A 26,109-nucleotide genomic window follows, 5' to 3' on the forward strand; every position below is an offset into this window, starting at 1 on the left:
AGGTCTTTGGACTCTTCCATCGTCAGACCACAGCGAAACGATGGTTGGAGGAAGAACGCCTCATCTTCCGGCTAGGAATCCTCCAACCACAAGGGATGAACTCGGGTTTCACCAGTTTCCTCATTTCCCCTCTCCCCAGCCTGTCTCAGTCAAATCCATCAAATTCAGCACCGCCTTCCTAACCTGCAATCTTCTTCCCGACCTCTCCGCCCCCACCCCAGTCTGACCTATCACCCTCACCTTGACCTCTTTCCACCTATCACATTTCCGACGCCCCTCCCCCAAGTGCCTCCTCCCTATCTTTTATCTTAGCCTGCTGGACAAACTTTCCTCATTCCTGAAGAAGGGCTAATGCCCGAAACGTCGATTCTCATGTTCCCTGGATGCTGCCTGACCTGCTGCGCTTCTCCAGCAACACATTTCCATCTCTATATATTAACAAGGTCTGCTAAATGGTTCGTAGACAGACCACACCAGGAAATAAAACAACGCTAGAAAACTGACTTGTAAACAGTTGTCAGCTCAGATCATAATGTTCACTGTTCACCAAAATCACTACTTGTAACAAAAAATAACCCAAACCCCATCTAAACACACACACAAACAGCAAGACCTCAACGCAATGGTATAAGTGCTGTATTATCACTTTTTCAAGAATACATTTCAGCATTTCCTGATAACACAAATCAGGCAAACTGGTCCATTTTCTCTCTGTATTATAGAATAGTGCCACATTTGCTGTCTTCAAATCCAATTGGATAGTTCCATGGAAGGTAAGAAATATTTGAAGATCACAGCTATGTACTATATCTCACATCTCTAAAAACAACAAATGTTGGACATCACAGCAGATCAGGCAGCATTCAAGGAGACAGACAGCAAACTAATGTTTCAAGGCTAGATGACTCTTAGAGTCACAGAGTCATAGAGCCATGCAGCATGGAAACAGACCCTTTGGTCTAACTCATCCATGCCGAGCAGGTATCCTAAATTAATCTAGTTCCATTTCCAGTACTGCCCATATCTCTTAAACCCCTTCTATTCATAAACCCGTCCAGACGCCTTTTGCATGTTGTAACTGTACCAGATTCCACCACTTCCTCTAGCAGCCCATTCCATACATGCTCAATGCTCTGCGTAAAAAAGTTGACCCTTCGGTCCCTTTTAAACCTTGCTCCTCTCAACTTAAACCTGTGCCCTCTAGTTTTGGATTCCCCCACTCCAGGGGAAAAGATCTTGGCTATTCACTCCATCCGCACCCCTCATGATTTTATAAACCTCTCAAGGTCATCCCTTAGCTTCTGAACCTCAAGGGAAAGTAGCCCCAGCCAACTCAGCCTCCCCCTTTAACTCAAGCCCTCCAATCCTGGCAACATCCTTGGAAATCTTTTCTGAACCCTTTCAAATTTCATAACATCCTTCCAATAGCAGGGAAACCAGAAATGCATGCAGTATTCCAAACATGGCTGAACCATTGTCCTGTACAACTGCAATCTGGATTAGTGGTGCTGGAAGAGCACAGCAGTTCAGGCAGCATCCAAGGAGCAGCGAAATCGACGTTTCAGGCAAAAGCCCTTCATCAGGAAATGATTTCCTGATGAAGGGCTTTTGCCCGAAACGTCGATTTCGCTGCTCCTTGGATGCTGCCTGAACTGCTGTGCTCTTCCAGCACCACTAATCCAGAATCTGGTTTCCAGCATCTGCAGTCATTGTTTTTACCTGTACAACTGCAATATGACTTCCAACTCCAATACTCGAATAAAGTGACAAATAAAGACAAGCATACCAAATGCCTTCTTTACTATCCTATCTACCTGGGATTCCACTTTCAAAGAACTATGAACCTGCACTCCAAGGTCTCTTTGTTCAACAACATTCCCCAGGACTTTACCATTAGTCCTGCCCTGATTTCCCTTTTCAAAATGCAGCACCTCACATTGATCTAAATTAAACGCTACCTGCCAGTGCTCAGCCCATGGGTTCATCTGATCAAGGTCCTGTTGTACTCTGGGCTAACCGTATTGTCTGTCCACTGCACCTCCAATTTTGGTGTCATCTGCAAACTTACTAACCTTATCTCCTTCTTCATCAGAGCTGGGGTGAAGTGTGGAGGGCACAGCATTTATGCAATAGTTAGGGATGTTTGGAGTGCGGGGGTAGAAAGGATATTGATAGTTCAGATGAAGTGATCAGAATGTGAGAATAGCAGAACAATGGTGTTTCTAACTGCTAGACCTCAAAGAACAGACAGTCCCACTGGGATGGAGGGAGGGGAGCGAAGACATGGTGACAGAGAATTTAACAAGTAAAGCTAAAAGGGAAAGAATGGGAGTTGGTTCACAATGAAAGTTCAACTCTCCTTTTATAATTTTCATCATCCTCCTTTATTGGTATCCACAACTTAATATTAAGTTCAAAAGGTTGTAAAATGTCTCGTCTGATGATTAGATGCTGTTCCTCCAGTTTGTGTTGTGATTCACTGGAACACTGCAGCATGCCAAGAACAGACAAGTGGGCATGCAAGCAAGATGCTGTGTTAAAATGACTGGCTATGGGAAGGGCGGGGTCCTGCTTGTGTACAGATCGGAGGTGTTCTGCAAAGCATTCACCCAGTCTGGATTTGATTTCTCTGGTGTAGACAGACCACAATAAATACAATACACAAGATTGAAGGGAACCATTATTCTGTCATTCTCACTTAATTGTGAACTATCAACATCCTTTCTCTCCCAGCACTCTACACTCCACCCCCCCCCCCCCAAACTATAGCATAACTGCTGCCTCCTCTTCAATTCATGTCATCTCTGAAGAGTCATCTAGATTCAAAAGGTTAGCTTGCTCTCTCTCTCCATGGATGTTGCCTCACCCACTGCGATCTACAGCATTTATTGTTTTCAGTACAGATTCCAGCATCCAGCATCTGTAGTAATTTGTTCCTATCCATTTCTTGCAGCTGTCTATTTTAGAAGAATTGCAGGATGCTGCAGACCATCAAGTCCTGGTGATTTGTTGGTCTTCATCCCCATTAACTTCTGTAATACTCTGTGCCATTTTCTTCTTCCCCATTATCTCTCCTGTCTGGGCCACCTGGGGAATCACAGGATTACTTTCACCATTCTTTTCCTTTTTTTATTATTATTTTCATCATCCTCCTTTGTTGGTACCACAGCTCCCCCAATCCTAGGTTTATTCTTCTTCTTGACAACATTATAAACCTCCACTTTAAATTAAAAATTATCCCCATCTCACCCTTATAAAAATCAAAATAATTCAGACACATTACAACACAGTTCTGTGGCAGGTGGGATGTGAACTTGGACGTCCTGGCCCAGAGGCAGGGGCACTACAACTGTACCACAAGAACCCCACATTTCCAAGCTGCTTGAGCCAATTTATCCCTCAGAATTACAAAACGGATTGAACTTAAACATTTTAGTTTTAGACTTCAGTACATCACACTCAAACTCAATGTGAAAATCAATCATCTTATGACCACCTTTCCATAAGTGGATCATTATCAATGAGATTGCTGGTGATGGTGGTGGTTGTTGTTGGAGCTAATTGTTTTAACTGCAGGACATTATAGCAGGACTTAGATTGAACAATAGACTAAACCCCAAAACTGCAGCTATTTCAATATTCTTCACTCTAACAAAGTCAGATTTGTTCAAATTTGGTGGACCTCAGATGAATGTTGGCAAATAGCAAGACCTGAACACACACAGGCATTGGCTGATGAGTGGCACAACTGTTATTTACCACTTTAGTTCCAGGCAATGACAATCTCCAAAGACAGAGAGAACATAACAATCACTTCTTGTATGCTGGCATAGGGGCTCGGCGGTTCGCAATGCGGAACCGGCAGGTCTCAGCAAATGCGACCTGGTACAATTCGAGCCTTGGGTGATTGTGCGGAGTTTGCACATTTTCCCCATGTCCGCAAAGTTTTCCACCAGGTGCTCCAGTTTCCTCCTACAGTCCAAAGATTTGCATGTTAGCCCCTTAAATTGCCCAGAGTGTCCAGGAATGTGCAGGCGAAGTGGATTAGCCATGGTACTTGAAAGGTTACAGAGACAGAGTGAGGGTCAGGGTCTGGGTGAGATGCTCTTCAGGTCGGTGCATACACAATGGGTCGGAGTGGCTTCTTTCCAGACTGTAGAGATTCTACAATTACTTTCACTGAATTCTCCAATATCAACAATCTAGGGTCCAGAAAATTATTAGGACCAGCATACAAATACTGTCACTAGATGAGCAGCTCAGAGGGTGAAAGTTCTGTGGAAATTAACTCACCTTCTGACTCCCATGTTGATAAAATACTCCATGATAAAATACTGGATGAGTGCAGCTCCAACAAAATGCAAAAAGCTTGACATTATTCAGAACAAGAGTCTACTAGATTAGCAACCCACCTAACATCTCAAACATGTAATTCACTAAAGCTCCTTTGACAACACCTCCATGGATTGCAGTGGTTCAAGACTGGAAAAATTAGGGATGTGCAATAAGTGGAGTGACCCCCTCCCCCCCACCACCCCATCCAACCAAAAAGGCAAATGTGTCTCATTACATAATATCTAAAATCTCCCTGACCTGTTTGGTTTCTTCACAATCTAAATTATCAAAATTTGCAGACAATTGCAAGCGGTGCCCATCATTTTTACAAAAAAAATCCTTGGAATCAGCTTTCTCAGACAGGCTATGACACCTCTGGAGCAGGTGAAGCTTGAACTCTGACCTCTGGTCCAGTGGTTGATTAACATTGCATTGCTTAATTATGACCAATTTGCATCAATTCCAATAGATCTTAATTTGGCTTAATTCACTGATACGAATTAAGCCAAATTATACGATATGACAAGTACAGTAGTTCCCCCTCATACCCGTGGGGGATATGTTGCAGGCCCTACCACGGAAGCCCAAAACAGTGGGCTTAGAGTAGCCACTAATATCCACTATAAACCAACCAACTCCTATAGCTACCTGGACTGTACATCCTCACACTCTACTTCTTGTAAAGACTCCAATGCATTCTCCCAGCTCCTCTGTCTCCATTGCACGTGTTCCAATGAGGCCAAATTCGACAATGAATGGAGCGAACCCATTCATTTCAATGAGGTGAACCTTCCTGGCAGCCTGCTGGTCCCTGGTTCCCTATAATATATTCTGGTGCAGTAATCTGTGGGTAACTATAACTGCAGAAAACGATTCTGCGGATACGGGTGTCACCCTGTACTCTTACATGGAACACATTTTCCTTTTCAGTATGATAGTATGAAATAATAAATATTTAAATTATCACACACATATATATAATTAGGGTTATTCTCCTCAGCCCTACCCTGCCATTTTCTAATTATCATATTCAAATGTTATTGCACACTTCTGGAACAGGTGGGTCTTGAACCCTGGCCTACTGGATCAAAGGTAATGACACTACACTGCACTGTAAAAGCCATTTAATAAGATCATAGCTGATCTGATTATGCCAAACTCCAAGTAACCCCATAAATTTTCATCCCCTATGTTTATCAAGAAACTATTTACTTCTGCTTTGAAAATATTCAAGGACTCTGCTTCCATGCCTGTTTTTGAAGTGAACTCTAAAGATTCTCAATCTCAACTCTATATTCAAACAGTAACCCCCTAGGTCTAGGTACTCCCATAAGAAGGAGCATCTTCTCCACATCTATACTATCAAGACCTTCACGATCTTGTGTTTCATTAACGTTATTTCCTACTCTTCTATACACCAGATACAAGCTTTGCCTGCCCATCCGTTCATCAAACTCAACTCACCTATTCCAGGTACTAGCCTTGTACACACACAAACTGCTTCCAACACCTTTACACTCTTCCTTTTAAAAAGACCAGTGCTGTACACTTGTAGTGCTCCAGATATGATCTCACCAGTGCTCTATAACTGAAGCATAACCTCATTACTTATCGATTAAATTCCCCTCGCAGTAAGTGATAGTATTCTAATTACTTGTTGTATCTGCACACTAACCTTTTGAGATTATTTTTTTAAAAACTACAATTTCCAGCTCATTTGTACGTCTTGACGCTCACCTCTTCTCCCACTGCCCTGCACGTTAGACTAAAGGATAAAGTTGATAACCATGAGGATCCACTGAAACCCCTGGTTAATTTTATTCAGACTAACGGTGTGTTTCCCCCAAAGGATGGACATGATTTAGTCTGACAGTCTGTGTGAGATTCACCCCAAAAAGGAAAACGTGCAACAACGCTCTGTGACTGCTATAACAAAAGGAGTCACTTTGTGGCTGTTTGTAATTGTGCCACATTCAGTTGTTAACAATAATTCTATGGTTACTGTTCACATATTGTGGAAGTAGATAAACATTGTGAAGTTTGCTGTTTGCGGGGGTATATTTGCTGCTTGCCACCCAGTTAAAAAAGACTTTTACCTTCACTCTTCCTCCCGAGTCAGGACCGAACTCCGCCATTCTCTTGAACATATTGTTAAAGCGGCGCCGCTTCCGGAACCAGACCCGAGCCCGCGGATTCTCGGCGGCAGCAGCGAGCGGCTGAAGCCACTAGGCCGCAGCGCCTCCTCGCTCTCTGTCCCCCAGCTTCAGCCGGCGGCCCACCGCTCCCCCTGCTGGTCTCTGTGGGAACTAGCCCGCTTCTTCACCCCGACACAAACGGCCGCCGAACACTGGCTTTCTCAAACAACACGAAGCGAAGCCACGCTCCCAGCGAGACACCTCCACTCTCACTCCCTCACCAAAATGGATGCCACCCCGCTCCCTCATCAACATGGCGGACACACCCGTCAGCCTGTGCCCTCATCAACATGGCGGATACACCCGCCAGCTCGATCTCTCGTTAACATGGCGGAAACAGCATCCAACACCCCCCCATACCTTTATCAATATGGCGGATACATGCGCACACTCCCATATCAATATGGCGGAGGACGCTCTCCTGCTCTGATTCTGACGAAGGCCTTCGAGCTGAAACGTTCGCCCTGGTTCTTTCTTGATGAGGCCCGTCCCATGGAGTCATTTTTAAACATAAACAAAAACAGAAGTTGCTGGAAAAGCTCAACGGGTCTGTCAGCAACTGTAAAGAGAAGTCAGGGTTAATGTTTTGGGTGCGGTGGCCCCTTGTAGCTGGGAAAATGTTGATTTATATGCAGAAGTAAGAGTTAGGGAAAGGAGTAAGGAGTAAACAATAGGTGGGGATAGAGTCCAAAGAGAGAGGACAGTTGGATAAACAGTGGAGTGGATAACTATCTGTCTTGGAGGGTAAACAGATGTTAATGGAGACCTATGGCTAAGAACAGGTGGTGTGTAATGGCAGACTATATGATAACAATTCTGGCCTCATTCCTGATTAAGGGCTTCTACCCAAAACGTCGATTTTCCTGCTCCTTGGATGCTGCCTAACCTGCTGTGCTTTTCCAGCATCACTCTAACCTATATGATAACAAGGCCTGGTGCCTTTGAACTGAATATCAAGTCCAGAAGGCTGCAGGGCCCCTAAGTGGAAAATGAGGTGTTGTTCTCCCAGCTTGCGCTGAACATTGCTGGAGCACTGCAGCAAACCTGAGACAGAGATATTGGCCAGAGTGGTATGTTAAAGTGGCAGGCAACTGGACGCTCAGGGTCATTTTTACAGGCAGAATGCAGATGTTCTGCAAAATGGTCACCCAGCCTATGCTTCATTTCTCCAACGTAGAAGAAACCACATTGTGAGCAGAAAATGTAGTAGACCAGATTATGAGAAGTGCAGGTAAAGTGCTGCTTCATCTGGAAGGTATGTTTGGGCCCTTAGACACTGAGGAGGGAGGATATAAATGGGCAGATGTTACATCTTTGGCAGTTGCAGGGGAAGGGACTGTGGGGGTGCTGTTGGGAATGAATGAAGAATGGACCAGAGTGAACGGTCTCTATATAAGGCAGAGGGGAAGGGAATGTGTGTCTGTTGGTGGCATCTTGCTGGAGGAGGCAGAAGTGGTGGCTGATGATCTTCTGGATGTGGACGTTGGTGGGATGGTAGGCAAGGAGGAGGGAACCTACCACTGTCGGGACAGGGAAGAGAGGGGGTGAGGGCGTAAGTGTGGGAGATGAATTGGACCTGTTGAGGGCCCTGTCAATAACAGTGCTGGTTGAGGAAGGTGGACATTTCACAGATTCCCTTGTGGAATTTGGCCTCATTGGAACATGTGTGATGGAGACAGAGGAACTGGGAGAATGGAATGGAGTCTTCACAAGAAACAGGGTGCAAGGATGTATAGTCCAGGTAGCTGTGGAAGTCAGTGGGTTTATTGTGGATATTAGTGGCCAGTCTATTGCCCAGAAATGGAAACAGAGATGTCAGGAAGGGAAGGGAAGGGTCAGAGATAGATCAGGTGAAAGTGAGGGCAGGGTGAAAATTGAAAGTGAAATTGATTAACTTTTCCAATTTCAGACGAGAGAGGGAAGTAGTACCAATGAGATCATTGATATATCAGAGAAATAGTTGTGGGTGGAGGCCAGAATAGGGCTGGAACAAGGAATGTTCCACATACCTTATGAAGAGATAGGCATGTCCCATGTGAGTACCCATGGCCACCCCTCTGACCTGAAGAAAATGAAAGGAGTTAAAAGAGAAGTTGTTAAAGGTGAAGATGAGCTTGGCCAAGCGGAGGGAGATGGTTCAGGCCTTTGCTGCAGGAAGAGATGGAGAGCCCTGATACCATCCTGGTGAGGGATAGATGTCATAGAGATTACAGCATGGAAACAGACCCTTCAGTCCAACTCATCCATGCTGACCAGATATCCTAAATTAAGCTAGTCCCATTTGTCAGCACCCGGTCCACATCCCTCTAAACCCTTCCTATTCATATACCCATCCAGTTGCCTTTTAAATGTTGTAATTGTCCCAGTCTCCACCACTTCCCACATTTGATAATGCCCTGAGATTTATCCAACTTTACATTTTCTAAGATCTCCAGCACCTCTTCTTCTGTAATGTGAACTGTTTTCAGATTATCAATACTTATTGCCCGGAGTTCTCTAGCCCATATTTCTTTCTCCATGGAAAAAAAGAAACTGACAGGAATATTCATTTAACATCACTCATCTTCTGAGGTTGACCTTGTTGATCTTTAAGGGGCCTGATTCTCTCCCTAGTTACCTTAATGTATTTATAGAACCTCTTTGGATTATCCTTAACCTTATCTGGCAAGACTCTCTCTTATTCCTTCTTTACCTTCCTGATTTCCCTCTTAAGAATGCTCCTGCACTGTTTATACACTTTAAGAGATTCATTTGATCCCAATTGGTCTATAATCGAAAATATGATTCTTCTTTATTCTTGACTAGAACCTCAGTATTTTTATTCATTCATTGTTCCGTAATCTTACCAGCTTTACTCTTCACACTAACAGGAACATAATGCCTCTGAAGTGTCTTTATCACATTTTTGAAAGCCTCTAACTTGTCAGTCATTCCTTTACTTGTGAATATTCTACTCCAATCTAACTTTGAAAGTTCTTGGCTCATTGTGTAAAGTGATTGCATGTTCATGGTAAAAAGGAGGTGGCTGGAGCCTGGAAAGTGGAAATTCCAAAACTGCCATAAAATGTCAGAGGAATCACGGATGTACATTGGCAGGGAACGGACCAAGGGAGAAAAGGTATGAGGAAATTATTTCTGTGGGGCAGGAGCTAGCTGAAACAATGGGATTGCCCAGGATGTCCTGTTTGTGTATTTTTGGAAGGAACTAGAATGAAGCTCTGCAGGGCTGGGGCATTTGCAGCTTGGGAGCAGTGAGGGGGGCATCACCAGATGAAATGAGGTCAGTGATTGTAGTTAATATGATGGTCTGATGTGCCATGGTGGGGTCATGGTCCAGGGGAAGATAGACAAAGGTACCTGAAAGCTGGCAGTCAGCCTCCGCAACGTTTTGATCAGTACGTCAGATTACAACAGCATCACCCTTATCAGCAGGCTTAATAACCAAGTCAGATTTGGATCTAAGAACACAGAGTGCAGTCTCTTCAGGAGAAGATTGATTGGATTGGATGAGGTGGGTGGGAGGGGACGGAGGGCAGAGAAATTGAGATGACCAATTTCACTTCGAGTCATTTTTAAAATTCTCGTTTCCTTTACCAGGGCAGTGAATATTTCCTCTGCCTCTTTGTCAGGCCACTGCCCAACTTTCAATCGAGCCTCAGTGACAGGAGGACTTAAGATGAACTTTTCAGATTTATGTGTAAACAGGCCATTGGACCCCTCTGAAGAACATCCCACCAATACCCATCTCCTTACCCTGCATTTCTATGGCTAACCCACCTAACCTATACATCCCTGAACACAATGGGCAATTTAGCACAACCAATCCATCTAACCTACACAATTTTGGACTGTAGGAGGAAACTGGAGCACCCAGCAGAAACCCATGCAGACACGGAGAGAACATGCAAACTCGACGCAGATAGTTGCCAGAGGTTGGAATCGAAGCCAGGTCCCTGGGTTGTGAGGCAGCAGTGCTATCCACTGAGCCAGTGTGGCACCCTAAAACCACGACTGTCCTACTACTTCATTAGAGGGAGATAACTGATGTCGATTTAACCTGAGGGTCACCATAATCAAGAAGACAGTTTGTAAAGAAGAGTCCTTCATAGCAACTAGAGTGGGTTTGGGAATTGAACCTATGCTGTTGGCATCAATGTGCATTACAACCAGCCATCTATCTAACTGAGCTAATCAACCCCAAATTTGAGTTTGAGCGATAACTAATCCAGCAGGAAGTAGTTTAAAATCTGCAAGATGAGGAAACGTAGTTGAGAGGGTTCAAACCTGCGAGGGGAGACCAAAGAATTTCTAATCTATTGCCTTAATCACTCACCCACGACTACATGGAAGAACAGTCAGTGCGCACTGTGTGTGACACAGGAGTATTGCAAATACCATTGTAAGATGAAACTTTGCCCACTTCAATCCTGGGTAGGGTGTTTGTGAAAGCGACAGTTTGTTCAAAGCTGATCGTTCTGAAGTGAATTTAGTGATTGAGTACATGTTAGAGGGAGTTGGGAAGAGGTGTCTGTCTATCTTTTTGAATGTTGGGAGGCAGTAAGAGGCATTTTGAAGATTGTTGTATGTGTGCTGGTGCTGTGAATAATTAAGATGGTGGATAGGGTGCTGAGCAATATAGTGTTTTGTCCTGGAGTGTCAGTGCCAAAATTCACAAGGATAAATAAAGTAACAATAGTGCAAAAATGGAGCACAGGAGTTTATATTTATTACTGTATTCAATTTTTTTTGTAATTACATAGATTTATCAAATATATTTATGATCCCTTTTATCTGGTGCATGTGTTAGGACCATATGAGAAGCACATGAAGGAATATGTTGGAAAATTAGTGGTCTTATAGTCTTAAAATATTGCACCAGTGGTCTTTACCTGCTTGTGCTGAGTGTGAAGGATTCAATATTTATGATTCACAATGTTTTCAAAAGAGGTAAATCCAATTGTTATCATACATCTGTTTTTAATAAAAGCAAATCACAGGCTCTGACAGACCTGCTGAGTTTCTCCAGTATTTCCCATTTTTACTTATGTCTTAAATATTCAATTTGAATCTTTTTGTGACACTAATAAACATTTCCCCCCCCCCCCCCCTCCACCCCCGAGACCAAAACACTCATTGTCATGGTTGTCATTGTCAGAATCTTTTTACCTATTTGTAATTATTATTTTGACCTCCATGCATGAAGGTTCAGAAGCAGCCACATGTCAGAGTGTCCTATACATTCAGTGTTTTTGTTGAACCACAATCCATTCCAAGAATTTGCTACAGAAAGAACACTGATGTTTCTTTTGACATTATCTGTGAGCTTGTCTCTATTTGATACATTTTAAACAAAAATAAACACTTCAAGTGCTACACTGGCAGACCTTACCATGATGTAAGACCATTTTCTTTAATAGAATCAATTTTGCTCATCCTATTTAAATCAAAATATATAATTACTAGTGTAGAAAACAATACCAAAATCCTGGTAGAAGGCAGAGGAAATGTATTTTAAACAAACTTACATAAGTGGCACATTTTCACTAAGAATAAGGTCCCAATGGATATATCTATGCCCAAGCACAATGATTCAGTGGTTAACTCTGCAGCTTCACAGCACCAGGGACTTGGGTTCAATTCCAGCCTCGGGTAACTGTCTGTGTGAACTTTGTACACTCTCCCAACGTCTGCATGGATTTCCTCTGGTTTCCTCTCACAATCCAAAGGTGTGCAGATTTGGTGAACTGGCTATGCTAAATTGCCCACAGTGTTCAGGGATGTATGAGTTAGGTGCATTAGTTGGGGTAAAAGTACAGTAATAGTGTAGGGGAAGGTGTTTGAGTGGGTTACTCTTCGGAGGGTTGGTGTGGACTTGTTGGGTCAAATGGCCCGTTTCCACACTGTAGGGATTCTATGAATTAGGCTACAAGATAAATCTAGAATGAAACAAAAAAAAGAACAATTTATCTTTATTAAATATTTATTCAATGTATTAAAGATAAGTTAGAAAAACTGTTTTGCAACAATAAATCAGTTAACAGCAGACAAGATAAATATCAGTCAACCTGTTAGCTTGGTGGTAAGTATGTGTGCAGTTGGGTGAACATGCAAAAGGTGTCTTCACTTTGTCATAGTTAGTAAAGTGTACAATTAGAGTGCATTTCTCTTTCTTCAGACTTGAGTACGTTGGAACCTGTTGGGCAAGTAAGAAAGGGTGATTAAATTACCCCAGAAGCAAAAAACAGAAATTGCCTGAAAAGCTCAGCAGGTCTGGCAGCAAATGTGCAGAGAAATCAAAGCTAACGTTGCTAGTCTGGTGACCCTTCCTCAGAACCTGAAGAAGGGTTACTGGGCTGGAAACGTTAACTCTGATTTCACTTCACAGATGCTGCCTGACCTGCTGAGCTTTTTCAGCAACTTCTGTTTTTGTTTCTGATTTACACAGCAGCTGCAGTTCTTTCTGTTTTGATTAACTTACCTTCCCTATTCTGGTCAAGTCACTGAATTTCTTGCTGTCCTTGGACTATGAAGATATGCAGTCCTCACTTTCTCCTATGAAGATACCAGTCAATACCTCTTGTTCTCCTTCCATGTCCACCTCCATGTGATTGGTGGGATGTGGGAAGAGGTGAGAACAGGTCCAACTTTCATTGATTATTGTTCTGGAAGGCAGCAGAACACAGTCCAGCACCATCTGTGCAAATGGATTATGAAATTAAAGCAAAACAGAGCACTCAAACACAAATGATTTTCATGTGAAATAGGTATTTTCCACATAACGAAGTGTTTTATTCCTTTCTTCCTGCCCTCTACCAACTCTTCCAGCAGTGAGAGCTTTTGAATATCAGACCATGAGAAATAGACATTCAGCCCCTTCAGCTTACTTCACCATCCAATTGGATTATGGCTAATCCACCATTCCTCATGCACTTTCCTGCCCTTTCCCCATAACCCTTGACTGTCCGACTGATCAAGAATCTATCTCAGCCTTAAATATACACAAGGACTCTTCCCCGGAGTTCTGTGGTAAGGAGTTCCAAAAGACAGTCAACCCTTTGAGAGAAGAAATTCCTTTTATTCTGAAGCTATCCCCTCTGGTCCTAGACCCTCCCATGAGTAGAAACGTCCTCTCAGCGTTTACCCTGTCAAGCTCCTTAAGAATCCTATATGTTTCAATTATATCACTTCTCATCCTTCTATATTCCAATGAATAGTGTCCCATTTGTTTAGCCTTCAGTAATAAGACAATCCCTCCATACCAGGCTTCATCCAAGTGAACGTTCTCTGAACTGCCACCAATGAAATTAAATCTTTCCTTGAATAAGTAGATGGTGACATCTTGCAAAATGTCCATATTACAGAGGCAGAAGTGCTGGATCTCTTGAAATGCATAAAAGTGGATAAATCCCCAGGTGTACCCTAGAACTCTGTGGGAAGCTAGAGAATAGTTGCTGAGATATTTGTATCATCGATAGTCACAGGTGAGGCGCCGGAAGACTGGAGGTTTAGATTAGATTACATTACAGCGTGGAAACAGGCCCTTCGGCCCAACATGTCCACACCGACCCGCCGAAGCACAATCCACCCATACCCTTACATTTACCCCTTACCTAACACTATGGGCAATTTAGCATGGCCAATTCACCTGACCTGCACATCTTTGGACTGTGGGAGAAAACCAGAGGAAACCCACGCAGACACGGGGAGAACGTGCAAACTCCACATAGTCAGTCGCCTGAGGCGGGAATTGAACCCTGGTCTCAGGCGCTGTGAGGCAGCAGTGCTAACCACTGTGCCACCGTGCCGCCCACAGGTTGGTAAATGTGGTGACACTGTTTAAGAAGGGTGGTATGGACAAGCCAGAAAGCCTGACATCAGTGGTGGGCAAGTTGTTGTAGAGAATCCTGAGGGACAAGATGTACATGTATTTGGAAAGGCAAGGACTGATTCGGGATAGTCCACATGGTTTTGTGCGTGGGAAATCGTATCTCACAAATTTGATTGAGTTTTTTGAGGAAGTAACAAAGAGGATTGATGAGTCTATATGGACTTCAGTAAGGTGTTCAACAAGGTTCCCCATGGGAGACTGATTAGCAAGGTTAGATCTCACGGAATACAGAGAGAACTAGCCATTTGGATACAGAACTGACTCAAAGGTAGAAGACAGAGGGTGGTGGTGGAGGGTTGTTTTTCAGACTGGAGGCCTGTGACCAGTGGAGTGCCACAAGGATCGGTGCTGGGTCCTGTACTTTTTCATTTACATAAATGATTTGGATGCAAGCATAAGAGGTACAGTTAGTAAGTCTGTAGATGACACAAAATTGGAGGTGTAGTCAGCTCCTTGAAAGTGGAGTCGCAGGTATAGGATAGTGAAGAAGGCGTTTGGTATGCTTTCCTTTATCGGTCAGAGTATTGAATACAGGAATTGGGAGGTCATGTTGCGGCTGTACAGGACATTGGTTAGGCCACTGTTGGAATATTGTATGCAATTCTAGTCTCCTTCCTATCGGAAAGATGTGAAACTTGAAGGGGTTCAGAAAAGATTTACCAGGATATTGCCAGGGTTGGAAGATTTGAGCTAGAGGGAGAGGCTGAACAGGCTGGGGCTGTTTTCCCTGGAGCATCGGAGGCTGAGGGGTGACCTTTAGAGATTTACAAAATTATGAAGGGCATGGATAGGATAAATAGACAAAGTCTTTTCCCTGGGGTCGGAGAGTCCAGAACTAGAAGGCATAGGTTTAGGGGGGAAATGTATAAAAGAGACATAAGGGGCAACATTTTCACGCAGAGGATGGTACGTGTATGGGAATGTACTCCCAGAAGATGTGGTGGAGGCTGGTACAGTTGCAACATTTAAGAGGCATTTGGATGGGTATATGAATAGGAAGGGTTTGGAGGGATATGGGCCGGGTGCTGGCAGGTGCGACTAGATTGGGTTGGGATATCTGGTTGGCATGGACAGGCTGGGCCAAAGAGTCTGTTTCCGTGCTGTACATCTCTATGACTCTAAACAATCAGTTATTACTTCCTTAATAAAAGATTCCAATTCAATGTCAACTATAGCTGTTACAACATTGATCTTCACTATATGGCTATTATTTGTGAGAATGGGTGTTGGAAGATTAATGACCACAGAAGTAGGGCAGTCACATCCAACAAAACAAATAAAAGTAACTGAAAAGAAATGAAGATGATGGAAGATTGTTGTTCATTAGGAATATACTGCTAGAAAATGCTATTTATTTCCCAAGCAGATAGTGGAAGAAAACTTATAATTCTTATTGGAAAGATGAACATATGCTGTTTGAGTTGTAAATATTATTGAACAAAGGCCAGACATAAAATATTTGATAACTATTAACTTAATCATGTCATAAAAGGGATGTATTAGAAATAAACTTTTGACTTGGATTGTGGACAGAAATAAATATAATTTGCCTTAGAGTTTGGACTACATGAAAATGTAGATGATTTCCCCTTTAATAGGAAACATTTTTTCTATTTAAGTCAACATGCTTGGATGTGTTATGATTCATCTCCATGGCTATCACATCCTGAGGTTGAGCTTGAACCAGGACTGTCTGACCAAGAGGTAGGGACACTACCACAATATGACAAGGTCTTCAAAAGAAAGGAATAGATGCAACAAGCCCCTGCTCCATCTTCCAGTTCCAAAACTCAATTTAAAACTTCATCCCCAGATTTGAGGATGTATCAGATATTAAACTGATAAAAATAGATGCTGTACTTGATCTTGGCCAAAGGGTTGAGAAACAAAGTCTTTCTTTCATAAATGACCTGTTTGGATTTGCTATACCACATTCTGAGATAAGGCTTGAAACCAAGTAATACAACCAAGAGACAGGGACACTACCACTCGACCACAACCTTCTTGGTTTGTTAACATCTAGATGATAACAATTACTAAATGTGTTATCAGCTTTCACCATTTTGCATAAATTCTATTTGTATTTGACACCTTTAGTAAAATGAATGACTTTTATTCCTTAAGGTGTGATGTGTTGTGTTAATTCAATAATATCACAAGAACACGATATGTTTTTGAAGTTGCATGCAAGTTATAGTATAAAATACTGATGCTTAGACCAACAAACAACAAAACTGTTAATATTCCCGAAGGGCTTGAAAACTTGAAATCTCTCAGTTGTTATGATCCAGGCCAGACCCCTCTGAAAAAAAAAAGCCATGGACTGCATAACCTTGTTAAAGCAGTTCTGTCACACCTTCCCCCTTAAAAAATGCACCATCAATATCTAAAGATGGCTTCATTGTAAAACCTCTTAAACCTAAATTGTTATAACTCATCATCTTGCAAGAGCACAGCACTGACACCCACATCACTCACATCGATAGCCACCTTCAATGGCTTTGCATAATTGGGTGTGGCTAATACCAGGACAGTGGTTAGCACAGCTTTCAGGCTGTTAATGCCTTTTGATAGTCAGCTGTCCACTGAAACTTATTGCCTTTCTTTAGCAATTCGATGAGTGCAGCAGCCACACTGGTAAATTTGGTACAAATTTTCGATAAAATCCACTCAAGCCCACGAACTGTAGTACGGGTCTTTTTGTCGATGGTATGGGGAACTTCCCGATTACCTTTGTTTTTGCATCCCATGGGGCCATTTGTCCATGTCTAATAACATGGCCCAGGCACATGACTTGGGCTTTGGCAAATTCACTTTTAGCTAGGTTTATCATCAAGCCTGCCTTCCAAACTCGATCGAATAAGTCTGATAAATGTTGTAAATGTTCCATCCATGTGTAACTAAAAATCACCAGGTCATCAACATATCATAGAATCCCTACAGTGTGGAAAGAGGTCTTTCAGCCCAACAAGTCCATATCGACTCTCTGAAGAGTATTCCACCCAAATCCATTCCCCTACCTAACCTACACATCCCTGAACATTATGCGCAATTTAGCATATCCAATTCACCTAACTTGCCCATCTTTGGATTGTGGGACGAAGCCAAAGCATCCAGAGGAAACCCATGCAGACACGCGGAGAATGTGCAACTCCACAGACAGAGACAGTTGCCCGAGGCAGGAATCGAACCCGGTCTGGCTGGTGCATTTTTCATATCATATGGCATGACTTTAAACTGATAACAGAGGTAAAAACAATGACTGCAGATGCTGGAAGAGCACAGCAATTCAGGCAGCATCCGAGGACAGGCAAAATCGACGTTTCGGGCAAAAGCCCTTCATCAGGAAACAGTCCATTTGGCATTATGAAAGCCAAAATTGCCTTTGCTCCTTCTGACAAAGGTACCTGCCAGTTTCCTCTGAGCAAGTCCAACTTAGAAATATGAGTTGATTGTCCCGCTTTCTCAACACAGACTTCCAAATACGGAATCAGATATGTATCAGTCTTCGTAACTGCACTGACTTTGTGATAGCCCACACATAACCGTTAGGTACTATCTGGTTTTGGCACCATCACTATGGGTGAGCTCCAGTCACTACTTCAGTTCGATTACGTCATCTTGGAACATATGTCCAATCTCCTTTTGAAATTGTGCCATTAGAGGGTTATGCCTAAGGATGTTGCTTAATCAAAATAGCATCTCCTATAATATACAGAATGCATAATTAGGTTGTACTTCCCAGCTTATTTCCACTTTTCTCCCCTTGTGATAGTAATACATTTTTCAAGTCATTTCAATTCTCCTCTGGAAGGTAACTCAATACTTTATCCCAATTTTTGACAACTTCCTCATTGTCCAATTCAATTTGAGGAATTCCTAATTCATAATCCTCTGAACTTGGTTCTTCCCTCCGTGTTGTAATCAATAATACATTCTCCTCTTGCTTTCCTTCCCTGTCAAAATAACTTTTGAGCATATTCACACAACACACTCAGATTTCTTTCTGTCTGGAGTCCCTATCAAGTAGTGTCCCTCACTCAATTTCCTTTCGACTTGCTAACATCCACTTATCACTGAAAGTAACACTAATACCTTATCCCTGATAGCAAAATTGTGAATTCTTGATTTCTTGTCTGCTTCCTGTTTCATTGTATCTTGTGATACTTTTAAATGCTGTCTAGCCAACTCCCCAGCTCTATTTAATCGTTCCTTAGAATGTGACACATAGTCCAAATATGTGGTTTCTGAATTCTGACTTATCAATTTCTCCTTAATCAATTTTAATGGTCCTCTCACTTCATGCCCAAAAGCTAATTCAAATGGATCTGAATTTGGTGCATCTCTGATTGCAAAAAGCTAAAATGGAATTCCCTTATCCCAATCATCTGGATAATCTTGACTCTCAGCCCAACATGGTCTCTTATGTCTGATGCCACCTTTCTAGCACTCCCTGCGATTCTGGATGGTATGCAGTAGATTTTCATTGTTTTATTCCTGAGCTGTCCATAACTTGTTTGAATAATTTTGATGTGAAGTTTGATCCCTTATCTGATTGTATCTCTGTCAGTAGTCGTATCTAGCGAAAAAATTGAGTAATTCCTCTACAATCTTTTTAGGTGTGATATTGCATAATGAAACAGCCTCTGGAAATCTAGTTGACACATCCATTATTGTTAACTAATACCGATTCTCACTTTTTGTGTGAGGTAGGGGACCTATGCAATCAATTAAGACGCTTGTAAAAAGATTTCCTCAAATTAGGAAATAGGTATTAAATAAAAAGGTTTTATTACTGCCTGTGGTTTTCCAATTAGCTGACTTGTATGACACATCTGGCAAAATTCAAATAAATCCTTATGCAGGCCAGGCCAGTAAAAATGTTTCTGTATTTTTGCTGGTCTCACTCAGAAATGACCCTCGAGAGGTAGCTCTTGCGCCATTCATTAAACTACCTTTCTATAATCCAATGACAACATGACTTGATGAAATTCTGCCCATTTCTCATCTGCCTGACAATGTGATGGTCTCCATTTCCTCATTAAGACATCATTTTTAAGATAACATTCTGGGATACATCCGGATTCTTTTTCTGTGTATACCTTTTGATAAAATTGCTTTAAATTTTCATCTTTCTGCTGTATCTCAGTTAATTTATCTGAGCTCAAGATGTCTGCATGGTCACCTATCTGCTCCTGATTTCTGCCAACCATCTGATCAAACAGGGTCACTGCTAATTCCATGTCAACTTTCTTATGTGTCCTCTTTGGTCACTCCTGTTTCAGATGGTGACTTTGTGACCTTGTTACCACACAGTCAGGAAAAAAATCCCAGAATGTGTCCTGCAATAGTTCAGTTGCCTGAGTTTCCACTGGCTTTTCAACCACAGCAGACAGCACTCCTACCGGTGAACCAGCTGTAAAATTAACAAGGACAAATTGTATTCTTGGAATGAGAGTTTGTCCAGTACTCCTACTATGAATTCTCCACTATTCACTGGATTCACTTCTTGCCTCACCATGAATTCCTGTTGATAGTACCTTTTCTGGCAATAGTCCTTCAGGAGTACATATCTCCTCATCTTTCAGCATCACAAACTGAGAGGATCCTGTGTCCCTTAATATTTACCTACTGCTCCTGACCTATACCAATAAACTTTACTTTCACAAGTATATGGTTTAAGAAGATCTGGCACTTCCTCCTTAATCAAACTCTGACCAGCTTGTACATTCTGTTGCAGCTTTCTAGCCTCCACCCTGCTTTCTGTTACCACTCCTACAAATTTCCCTGGCTTATCCTGTTTTCCGACATCTGGTTTCCCAGTGCTTCTCCTAACCCACCAACACTGCGATTACATGTGGCCTATTTTATTGCAGTGAAAACACCAGAGATTTTTAAACTTTCTCTGTCCCCTTCAAGGGTTTCCTTTTTACCCTGTGGTATGTTATCTTTATAATATTCAACGAGATCTACCTCTCCCTTTCCATGTGAGGATTTCCATTTCTCTTTTCTCCAATTTCTATTCTCATTTCCCTAATTTCTATTGATTCTGGAAGCCAAACTTTACTTTATGGATCAACTCAATTATCAGTCATTTCACTGTTAATCTTGCCATTTTAACTCTCTGCTCTTCCACAGGAGTTCTCACTACTTCAGAAAATAAATTTTTGAACTCCTAAGTGCCAATTTTTTAAGTTCAAATTTTCTCTTTCTTCCTTTCCTCTTGCTCCTTTTCTCTTTCCTCTGCTTTTAATTGTAATTCCTTGTCTTTTGCCTCTAGCTCATTTTCAACTGAATTTTAGCCATCTCTAAAGACTCCGATGGCCTTTCTAACACGTTTAAATGCTGAACCTTTGCTGTAATTGTATCTCCTTTCCCTCGGAAAGAGGCTGCTCCAAATTCAGCTTGTCTGCTAATTCCAGCAGCTTGGCCTTAATCACCATTTGTAAAACCCCCACGGTCACTTCTTCCACCCTCAGAAAACTCTTGCTGACTGAAAGAACCATTGCTATCCCAAACACTGTTTGAACCAACCAAAATCAACACCCAGAACAAAAGACACCAACACCTACACACACTGCCTTCGAGTCCAACAACTCTTATCCCAATATGGAATACAGAACAAATCCCATGAATAGCCTCCAATCTGATGGACCAGGACAGACCCCTCAAAACATTTCAAGAAGGTAGCCCAGACCCTAGCCTTGTTAGTTGTTTTAAGCAGGTATAACATGGATATTCCAGGAGTCATGCAGCTGGTCAAACCACTTAGTTTTAAACAAAACAGAATTTATTTACAAGATTACAAGAATGAAACAGAAACAGAAAAAAAATACTGAATAACTTATCCTATCCGAAAACCCAACAGACTATCCGAACTTAATGATGCTGTTCAAAATACTTGCAACAATCCCCTGGCACAAAAGGAAAAATTAAACACAGGTTCTTACAAGACAGAAGTCAGAGAGAAAAAGAAAACCAGCCTGGATCTGCTTCTTTGGGTCCAGCACCTTTTTTCACACTATTGTTTAAAAAAAAAACAGAAAACACTTGAGCTGGAAGAATTGACACACCCCTTTCACGATGCAAGTGTTTTTTAAATTGAAAGCCTTGTGCCTGAGGCAGTATCTGTTAGCTATAAACAAATTGGCCCTAAAACTCTTCAACCCTCATACTTTTTAGAGTTTGTGTCATTTCCAATCTCTCTGAAAAAGAATTCCATGTACTGCTTAACCTTAATAAAAGGAGCAGCTTTGACATACAATAAATTCGCAAAATTGAGTTTTTCCTACTCATGGAGTGAAGAATGAACGGTTGGAATGTTTTGGGTGTAACCCTTGTTCAGGACTGAGGGTGGGTGTAAAGGCAGTTGTAGATAGGGTTGGGGGGAGGGAGCAAGATGGTGAGGTCAGGATAAGTGAACACAGGTAGAGGGTAGCACCTGGTTGGTCAATGGGAGGAATCAATCCGGTTGATAACTGGAAGGAAAGGTCAAATCAAAGGAATGGAAAGGAGGGGTTCATGAAAAATCTGTAAGTTGTGGCTATAGGATTTTGCGCAATGTTTAATAAAATGCAAGATTTATGGTGCAACTAAATTCCACATGAAAATTCCAAAAGTATTGTCGTCAAAATCTTGTAAACCCAATAAAGATTCTCATTCAATGGAAATGCAATATTTCTTGACCCTTGGAACTGAATTTTGGTCACAAATTGGGTGGTGGCATGCTGAGCCCTACATATGTTGATGAAGTACATGATGATGCTTGGCTGACACTCTGTTCAAACTCTGACCAGATGGCCAGAAGAAAGTGAAGTTGCTATCCGTTTCCTAAATGAGCAACTTGAGGCTCTGGTGCAACGAGTAATGGAGGTGACAGCTGTCCTCTTGCATGCTGTCTGAGGAGGCCACACCACCAAACCCAACTAGCCTGGACAGAGATGATAATATGGAACTGCAATCGCTCCTATTTTAAAAACAGACACCTGGCAGTGTCAGAAGAATGTTATTTATCTCCTGTGCTCAATGACAACTTCATTGCAACCTTGCACTCACAGGGATATGATTCACTAACTGTACCACTGCACACATCTCACCAAGGCTGATAGGCAACCTTCAAATTCAGTGATGTGTGCAAAATTGCCATTGGAGAGCTCTCACCTAATTGAACTTGCCCTCTGGGCTTTCTATTCACTGGGGTTACCCTACCACCTCTCCCACCCATGGATATTCACTAACTGCTCTCACAGTTAATAACTTCTGTTATTCTTAATCCCTTAGTATCTCACTGCAGAAACAAAAGCTAAGAGGACCAAGACAGGTTTTTTTTTTAAATTAAAACATGGATGTGTATGCATGTCTATGTCAGTGTCAGGATTCAGACATCAGGTTTCTCACTCCCTGCAAGACAGTCAAATGACTGGGGAGATAAAGGACTGCTGATGTGCTGACAGGGAGACAGCTATAGGGACTACCATTTGTAAGCTCCTCAGTGAAATGTTCCTACCTGATGACCAAAACCACTCATTCTTCTTCTGGTTGCATTTAGTAATCTTCTCCTGCAAGCATTTATCAATCTTCTCCAAATAAATCCTTCTTTCTCTCATGCATACAGTAGCAGCAGCTAGGGAACCTCCAAAATGAAGAGGCCACAGCCTGAGACCTTCTACCTCTGCAGAGAAAGCCTGTGGAACTTCAGATAATAGAACAAAGAATAAAAACACAAGAACATAAGAACATAAAAAAATAGGAACAGGTGTAGGCCATCTAGCTCATCAAGCCTGCTCAATTACATCATGGCTGATCTTATTGTGGACTCAGCTTCACCTAACCACCTGCTCATCATAACCCTTAATTCCTTTACTGTTCAAAAATATATCTATCCTTGCCTTAAAAATATACAACAAGGTAGCCTCAACTGCTTCACTGGGTTGGGAATTCTACACATTCACAACCCTTTGGGTGAAGAAGTACCTCTTCAACGCAGTCCTAAACTGCTCCCCTTATTTTGAGGCTATGTCCCTACTTCTAGTTTCACCCACCAGTGGAAACAACCTCCCTGCTTCTAATTTATTCCAGTTGTAATTTTATGTTTCTATAAGATCCCCCCTCATTCTTCTAAATAGTATAGTCCCAGTCTGCTTGATCTCTCCTTATAAGCCAACCCTCATTTCTGGAATCAACTTCATGAACCTCTTCTGCACCTCTCCATTCTCTCTCAAGTAGAGACCAAAACTGTACACGCTACTGCAGATGCAGCCTCAGCAGCACCTTAAACAACTGCAGGATAATCATCCCTATTTTTAAACTCTATCCCTCTAGCTACGAAGGACAATATTCCATTTGCCTTCTTAACCATGTGCTGCACCTGGTAACACAAGTAGGGTATTCAACTGATTCATCTGACTCTATTTCCATATCTGTAGATTTCCCTAGCATCCAAAGATCTATTGATCTCAGTAGTGAACATATTCAATGACTGGAATTCTTAACCCAGAGTATTTTGGATGCTCAAAAATTTACAACCCTCTGAAGAAATCTCTCATCTCAATCCTAAATGGTGTATCCTTTTTTCCCTGTGACTATGCCCTCCCAGTTTTAGATTCAGGTAGGCAAGAACAGCTCCCCCAAAAATTACCTTATATCAAACCCCATTTCAATGAGTTCATCTTTCAAGTTTGCTAAATTTTAAAAGGATGGAAGACAAGTATAGGAAGTCAGTTTGCTCAGTTGGCTAGATGACGAGAGTGTGGTGCTGAATAAAGCCACAGCATGGATTCAATCCCCATACTGGCTGTTAGTTTACAGAGACCCTGCCTCCTCACATGGCTCCATGTTGGTTGCAGTGGTGTTCCCTCAAGCTATGCATAACCAGTTATCTGCTTCTAATGGAGAGAGATGCCCTTGGTCCTTTGTAGACTATGGCTAATCACTTTTCAGGACAATTATGCTCAATTTCTCCTCCTTGGAAAACCCCTTCAAAGAGACTAATGCACAGAGCCCTCCTGAATTCTCCAAGAGACAAATACTTCATTCCTATAGTACAGAAACCAAACCACACATAGAACTTCAGGTGATCTCACTAATGCCCTACAAAAGAACCTTTTGCTTTTGTACTCCAAACATCTTGCAAGAAAGGCCAACATAATATTTGCCTTCCTAATTGCTTGTGGTACTTCATACTACTGTGTAGTTGTGTTATATGCGCAAAGTTAATCTGCCATTAAAACAGACATGAGGGCTATTACAAAATGCATCACTCTTCCTCCAAAAGGAACACTACCCCTCTTGTGAATTCAACTGCAATCAAGAGACACACAATCAGTTTTGTTATCTTATGAATCAATAAGTTAAGCAATTTAAAGATTTCAGGATTGTGCACTGAACCCTCAAGAGGTGGGAGCAGAAGACCACAATGAATTCCTGTATAACTGACTTTGCTTTGTGGAATGATGGCTCAGTGATAATTGCAGTCATTGTATTTTACTGCAATAAAAGTTGGCTGAGGACAGCCATGTTGAAGAAATCTCTTTGATCAACATGAGTCAGATGGAGTTTAATTTAGATAAACGCAAGGTGCTGCATTTTGGGAAAGCAAATCTTAGCAGGACTTATACACTTAATGGTAAAGTCCTCGTGAGTGTTGCTGAACAGAGACCTTGGAGTGTAGGTTCATAGCTCCTTGAAAGTGGAGTCGCGGGGGATCTAAGATGGCGGCAATCTGAGAAGATCACACTGCAGAGCTTCGCATCGCAGCAGGAGCAGGACAGTCCTTTAACCCACCCAACCCAAGTCATCAGGATTTCTTGGGGTTTTGGAAAGATTGTGGAGCCCGAAGAAGCATTTAAAAATTGACAACTATATTTTCAGCTGTCCAGAAATGCTTAAAAAAGGGAGGAGGAGCATCTGAGGCTGGGCCTGCAGCTCAGCCTGCAGCAGCCTCAGAGCAGATTACCCTTCAGGTCCTGGTGAACCAGCTCTCGAAATCACACGAGATGTTGGGGAAACAGATTGAAGATAAGCTGGCTCCAGTCTCTCTCATGCTGCAGAAGCATGAGCAACAGCTGGGAGACCTGCAGAAGAGGACGGATGAGGTGGAGCACAGGGTCACAGTGGTGGAAGCTGATGCCAGTTCATTCAAGGAAGCGATCTAAGCCCTGAAGACGCAGGTTCGTAATTTGCGTGACCAAGTGGATGATCTTGAAAACAGGGGCAGGAGAAAAAACATTCGGATCATCGGTCTGCCTGAGGGTAAGGAGGGTGAGCGGTCTGCGGAATTTGTTGAAGATTGGCTTCCGAAATTCCTTGACTTGGAGACTGGCATGAGAGGATTGAAGATAGAGAGGGCTCACCGGGTCGCAGCACAGAGGTCGGTCTGGGTCAAAGCCCTCGTCCTTTCCTGGTGCGGTTCCATCATTACCGGGATAAGGAGTCATGGAGGCTTCCAGACTCCAGGGGACGGATCCAAAGGCCCTAATTTATGAGGGGTCTAAGATCATGTTTTTTCAGGACTTTTCAGTGGCGGTGATCCAGAAACGAAAATCGCATGATGGTGTCAAGAGAAGATTGAAGGAGCTTGGGATTCAGTACTCCCTGAGATATCCGGCAGTGCTTCGGATCACCTTAGATGGATCCACGCATCTCTTTGACACATCGGAGAAGGCAAGAGACTTTGTGGACAAACTAACCTAA

General features: G+C 42.4%; 2 protein-coding genes and 1 pseudogene across 2 annotated transcripts in view; all 3 read right to left on the minus strand.

Moving 5' to 3' along the window:
• yeats4 (YEATS domain containing 4) overlaps window positions 1-6,828 on the minus strand; it is a 22,947-nt gene extending 16,119 nt beyond the window's left edge. Inside the window, exon 1 of the mRNA XM_043709776.1 lies at window positions 6,432-6,828. Within this exon, the coding sequence (XP_043565711.1) occupies window positions 6,432-6,482 (51 nt within the window). The 5' untranslated portion in view covers window positions 6,483-6,828. The remainder of the gene's footprint in view (window positions 1-6,431) is intronic.
• Window positions 6,829-12,524: 5,696 nt separating this feature from the next.
• Window positions 12,525-26,109, minus strand: part of cpsf6 (cleavage and polyadenylation specific factor 6) — a 75,265-nt gene continuing 61,680 nt past the window's right edge. The window contains exons 10-11 of the transcript XR_006314552.1: window positions 13,009-13,224; window positions 12,525-12,723 (exon numbers count right to left, since the gene is read on the minus strand). The gene's annotated coding sequence lies outside the window, so the exon portion shown is untranslated. The remainder of the gene's footprint in view (window positions 12,724-13,008; window positions 13,225-26,109) is intronic.
• On the minus strand, window positions 16,145-16,308 carry LOC122559864 (annotated as a pseudogene).

The sequence above is a fragment of the Chiloscyllium plagiosum genome, chromosome 19 (genome assembly GCF_004010195.1).
Source record: "Chiloscyllium plagiosum isolate BGI_BamShark_2017 chromosome 19, ASM401019v2, whole genome shotgun sequence".
NCBI classification, from domain to species: Eukaryota; Metazoa; Chordata; class Chondrichthyes; order Orectolobiformes; family Hemiscylliidae; genus Chiloscyllium; species Chiloscyllium plagiosum.